The sequence below is a fragment of the Nothoprocta perdicaria genome, unplaced genomic scaffold, assembly GCF_003342845.1.
Source record: "Nothoprocta perdicaria isolate Ctin4 unplaced genomic scaffold, notPer1 scaffold_1, whole genome shotgun sequence".
Taxonomy (NCBI): Eukaryota; Metazoa; Chordata; class Aves; order Tinamiformes; family Tinamidae; genus Nothoprocta; species Nothoprocta perdicaria.
In genome coordinates, this window is record NW_020454093.1 from 1,892,249 (window position 1) to 1,898,248 (window position 6,000).

The 6,000-nt window shown below is 47.7% G+C and overlaps 1 protein-coding gene across 1 annotated transcript; it reads right to left on the reverse strand.

The window, feature by feature from the left end:
- Positions 1 to 1,752: 1,752 nt before the first annotated feature.
- Positions 1,753 to 5,899, reverse strand: ZCCHC9 (zinc finger CCHC-type containing 9). The gene is made up of 5 exons (XM_026038550.1): positions 5,512 to 5,899; positions 4,188 to 4,338; positions 3,850 to 3,942; positions 2,799 to 2,867; positions 1,753 to 2,499 (listed from the first exon to the last, which is right to left on the reverse strand). Exons 1-5 carry the CDS (start codon positions 5,836 to 5,838, stop codon positions 2,384 to 2,386), a joined length of 756 nt encoding a protein of 251 aa, XP_025894335.1. The 5' UTR covers positions 5,839 to 5,899; the 3' UTR covers positions 1,753 to 2,383.
- Between the last annotated feature and the right edge of the window lie 101 nt (positions 5,900 to 6,000).

The window sequence follows — 6,000 nt, forward strand, 5'->3', positions numbered from 1 at the left end:
TAACTTTGGGATTTGCTTGCAGGTACAAGCATATCTTTACAGGCAGCTTCTGCAAGAGCTTTTCAAATAGCGTTCTTGTAACTACACATGCCTTTGTGCACTCAAAGGGAGTATTTATTAGCAGGCAAATTTAGCAAATCAGTCACTAAAGTGGAGCCTCAACATGTAAAGCTCTTCACTGGTGTTATAAGGAATGCAGTGCAGACCTTTTCACCRTGTCCTTCTCCTCAGGAGCAGAGAACAGGAATAAAAGGCAAAACTTCCTTCCAGTTACCTGGCCCCTGTAGGMACATGTTGTGATTACCTGAATGGCTGTTCCCGTGGTCCTGAGCACCTCCTGGAGCCCCGCCACGCGGCCTTGCAAGGCTGAGGGGCRGGGGGACCTGTCCCTGCTTGGCAGACAGCAGCAGCACAGCAGTTAGTGGCAGGAGCCTGGCAAGGGTTCTGGAGTACAACATGGATCAAAGGAACCCAGTGCTATTGCACCCAGGGACTGGCACTACAAGGAAACCTGCAACCCCATCCTGAAGAGAGGGGATACTTCTAGCACTCTCCCTTGAGGCAGGTGGCAGGCACCAACATCAGCTGGGGGAGGCTTAACTGAAATTTTTTACATCAATAGAAACATCTATTTAAGCTAAATCCAGGTCTGCTGCACTGTTCAAAGCACTATTACTTCCAACAGTTGATTTGGAGCTCTGTAATTAAGCTCCTTGATTTAATCCATTCCCACTCCCCCATTTAAATGTGAGCTCCAGCTACTATAAACTGAACATACTCTAGCTTTGTCAGCTTAGGTGCCTTTACATCCTGAGCAGAGCGAGGAAGCCTGAAGTAGGAGCACTGACTACTGTATTGGCCAGCATTTTATTAAAACAGTGCAAATACAAAAAGTATCTAGAGAATTATATCCCTGCATTTGTTCTTGGCATTCTAAACCTGTAGCTTCASTGCCTGTTCCTCAGCCCCTGAAAGCCCTGAACTCAGCTGATGCCCCAGTACTACTGCCCTGTGCAGCAAGGCCTCCTTAMGGCCGTTTCACACTTCCATTGGAAGGAGATACTGATTCTGCTCAGCCCATGGCTTTATCACTGTGCGTTCCCTCAGCTACTGGTGCCTGTTACTGGCTCAGGCAAGGTCAGCTTTCAGGAAGGCACATATTGGGGATATGGCAGCGCAAAGTGGTACCGTGTTTGCCCCATGGCAACCACCAGCACAACACTAAGAGCCCAATCTCCAGGTCTGTGGCACGTGTCTGCACAGGGCAGAGAAGCACAGTACGGGTAATGTAAACAGCACCCTGCACTGCTGCTCAGGGATGAGCCAAGACAGGGCTCAGGCTGAAACAGGGCAAAGGAGCTCAGCTTAGGTGCACTTCTCTAGTAACCGTGTTCCTCTGGTTCCATGGAGTTAAGAAAATCCAGTCTGGCATGATCAGACACAAGAAAAAGGACTATCAGTGTTGGATCCAGTGCCTGAATTACCAGTATTTGGAGATCTAAGGCAGGAACTTCATTTTGAGTGAGTTGCCTCAAGTAACACTGATAACATTTAATCAGTTTTGCAAATACAGGCTTAGTCTCCATTTAAAAATTAAAAAATTTAAATTTAAAAAACAAGATTTCTTGAACACTTTCCCTGGTGGGGGGGAAAGGAGGGAAAACAACCAAGCAGCTTCCTTGCTCTCCAACTGTTTTCACCTGTATTTTGCCATGGCTAAATACAGGGAGGGCCTGCTTGTGCTCCTCTTAGTGACACACACACTGCCATTAATGAGCTCACGGATGGAGCTGATCTATCATGTATGACAGCCTGTATATTGAGGCTGTAGGATTTGCCTGACACCTTTGCTATCAAACTGTTCACACTTGCACCTGAAGAGCAAGAAATCCCTTCTAAAACCAGAAGTCCAAACTACCTAATTAGAACCCAACAACTGTGCTCAGGAAATACACAAGATCTTTTAGACAGAAATGTAGAACAAGTTGGTAACAGCAGCCTGCTTGCCTTCATCTCTGACACGCAAGCAGTCGCCTAAGGCCACACTACTGGTCACCTGAACCCAGTGGTCAAACAGCCCTGTGAGAAAGCCCTGTGTGTTTACACCGAGATCCCTGCGTTGGGATTTCCCTCTTCAGAGGGCTGGCAGTGARAGGGAGAGTTGTGTTTCTCATAAACACAGAAAAACAAGGCATCTGCCTGCTGCGTATCTGTTGCCCCCAGCTTTTCACTAAGCTGAGCAAGTGTGGGAGGCAAATTAGGAATACAAAAGAAAATTTAGCAGCATCAGCGTGGCAGATTTGCTGGATCCAGCAATCCAGTGGTCACTGTTCTGTAGTGAAGCAATGCAGGGTTACTGCAGCTTGCTGTGCAAGAGTCCCCTTCAGAAATTAACAATTTTAGGTCCTTTCACTTTTGTTTTTTGCAGCTTTGGTGTTTCTATCATATCTTCAGAATCTGCACTCATTCCACTGGCCCATCGCCCAAGCGTAACATGATCTGTAAAATAAAAGACAATTTTAGGGCAAGACTAAGTACTACCATCATTAACAAATACACTCTATCTCATAGTATCTTCAAAACATAGGGTTTTTTTTAATTAGAAGTTCAAATTTGGCACAGCAACTTCCCCTCCCCCGCCTTACTACATGTGCACATTCCCAAGGGAAAGTCACCCTTGGATTTTCAGGCACGATTTCAGCCCTCTTCTTTCCTGACCACAGCCAAGCAAAGTAGTAAATGCAAATTATTCAGATGTGCACTCAAACTCCCCTGCGTGTCGCTCCCTTGCATCTCACCTGAGTTCTGGTTTTCTGGGCAGTCTTTCCTGAAGTGCTCCACGGAGCCACAAAGTCTGCAGCAGCCACCTTTTAAAAGAGAAAGTTTTCATTCATCCAGAGGGGATTTATTTCACTCCTCTGTGTATGCTGTGAAGTCTTGYTTCACTGTTTTGTAGCGACAAATTCTGTACACACTCCACACTCCAGGATCAGTACAAGCCACGATATAGAGCTGGCCCTTTAGATAGTCCACATGTGTAGGCACAGTAACGTGACCCAGAGGAGCAGATCAGCAGCCAGCACACAGGAGCCTGCGCGCATGCGCGCACACACACACACACACACACACACACACACACACACACACCACTATCTTGCCCTCTATCAGTGTCTCTGAGCCATTACTAACCACAGTGCTCTGTAAAGCTCCAAACTGTCAAAGAGCACACACTGAATACTGCACATTTCTTAGACACTGTCTTTGAGAGAAAAGAATCTGCATTCTGCAGAAACAAAATCATGCAAACTAAGTTTGAAAGTAATAGGAGCTGCTGCTAGGTATGTAATCCAAGTAGAGGWACTGAGTGAAATATCATTTTTCACAGAATCACAGGGAATCACAGAATCACTTTACTCATCGTCTAAGCACTTAAAAAGAGTGCACTATCTCTGAACTGGTTTAGTGGTCTTCAATTTAATGGTGTTTTAAAATCACCTTTTTCAGTTTGTGAGATGTCCTCAGCTTGTACTGCCCTTCTCCACTGTAACATGTGATACCTAGTTAGCACTACTTCCTGCTCCTGTGGAAATGGCAAGGATGAGTAAGTCTGCCTGCTCTGGATGTGAGCTGCTTGCTTAAGCGTACAATTAAAGCAGAAATTCACAGGTAATCAAGATTAATGTTAGACTCCCCCTGAACTGACATGTACTTTTATCCGTAGTAAAAGATATTGAGAAATTTGTTCTAGCAGAACTCTCCATTCACTTCCAGTACCGTACATGAACCTGTTCCTCCTTAGATAAGCATAAAATTAATGTTTCTACTGCAATAAAAAAATGTTACACTCACCTTCAGCATATAATCCTTTGGGATTATCTGGACACGACCTTGAAAGATGCCCCATCTCACCACAGATAAAACATTTTGCATATGGAAATGGTCCTGTAAAATCCCATACAGTTTATGATGTAGATTAAGAACTCTGAAAAGTTGTAATTTTTCCTAGAAAATACATTATAATACTAACTTGCTATACACTGTAATAGTCATAGTTAAAGTTGTGTATTCCTTGAAATATGTTGCTTTAATCCTCCGAACAGTTAACTTACCAAAAAGTAAAGCCCCTGTTTCAGTAGTCAGAAAACCTGCACAAAGCACTTTGAGAAATAAAAATTTCGGAATCTTACCAACAGCTGGATCTACTTTTGCTTTGCACTTGGTGATTTCATGCTCTGTGGATCCACAGCGGTAACAGATTCCTGTACCCATATCTTCACTTTGGAGTACAGCTGGGCAATCAGCCATCCCATGGCCRGACTCTCTACAGTGGAAACACACCTTCGAAAATAAAAATTGTTACATACGTTTTCATGGGCAGCTCACAAAGCCAAAGACTTCATTCYTAAAGAAGTCACCTACCCCTAATATATAATTAGCACTTACGTTGAGCAGGTTTTCACTAAACCATTATTCTCTTGGCCAAGACCCCTGTGGGAATCACCAAATACTTCTCTATTTGTAMCAAATACACATCTCTACTACTGAGAACTGAAGTAATGTGAAAAGTAAGCTTAAATTGTAAGACTTCATAAACAGCCCTCAAAGACAGGAAATTCCTTAGTATATTAAAGCCTCYGGGCTTTCCAGAGACAGAAATACCCATGGACCTTCTCTCAGGGATAAAGTACCTTAAGAAGTTAGACACACAAGACAGCCCTGCACATCACAAGGCAACACTGGTGGTCTAAGCCACTAAACATCACCGCTACAGGTCCTTTTTTTTTCTTTCTTCATAGTTCAGCATTTTATATATATATTCCACTCATCCACTCATCAAGGCCGTACTCCATAGCTCAAGGATAATACTTGGCTTCAATCATAGCACAATTCCCCAAATTCTTTAAGCACTACTGCTGTAAGTGCTAGCATGAACACAACAAATGTTGCACCAGTCCCTTACAAACAAGCAAAGCCAAAGTACAGACCTCCTCGCTACTGCACACATGACACTTGCTACTTGAAAAGGGTGCTGCTTGCAAGGGTGCTACTTGCAAACACGGAGCTGCTTCCACCCAGGGTCAGAGTTAGCTGCAGAAATCACTCCAGGCCTCAAGCAGAGGATGCTGCAGCCAGAGGCCCCAAAGAGTAAGGAAGTACAAAGCTGCATGGGAATATTGTGCAGGTGCATTATGTGAGGAGATGCCCCGAGCTACATCCACCTAGAGAAGGAGGTGGTCTGGGCAGCCTGTCCTGAAGAGCCTTTGTGGAGGTAGAAGCTTAAGCTGAAATTCCCCCTTTTAGAGCGGGGCCGCTTAAGCTTTTGTTACCAACTCAAGAGGCCCTGCGGCAGCACGTGGGGTGCTGCGAGCAGCGGCGCGGCTCCCCCCACTGCCTGACGGACCCGCAGGGCGCTGGGCCCGCTCCCCGCGGCGCGGCTCCTAACCCGCTCCCCGCGGCGCGGCTCCNCGGCTCCTAACCCGCTCCCCGCGGCGCGGCTCCTAACCCGCTCACCATGGCTCTGCTCCGCGCCTCCCGCCGCCGCAGCCGCCTCGCCTCGCGGCGCTCGTCCTTGCGCAGGGCCCGGGCCGCCTCCGGCCGCGCCGCGCCGCCGCCCGCCGCCTCCAGGTACTCCAGGAACCCGTTGACGTCCGCGTTCTCGTAGTCCTTTTTCTTCTTGTTCTTCTTCTTCTTCTCCTGCTCCCGGTTTAACCGGGGGGGATGCGCGCGGCTCCCGCCGGCCCGCGCCTCCCCGCCGGAGCCCGTTACCATCTGCTCCCAGGGGGTCGCAGCCAGCGCTCTGCCGCCCTCRGCGGCGCCCTTGCGAGCCCAGCGCGTCATGGCTGCCCCGGGAGCAGCTTAGAAACCTCGGGAACAATAAAATAATAATAATAGTAAAGGARACCTAGAAAGCGGCCCGAGCCGCGCGCGCCGGAAGCGGAGCCGCGTGGACGGCGCCTGGCGCACGCGCCGCGTCACGGCCCGGCCCGCCCCGCGGGCGCC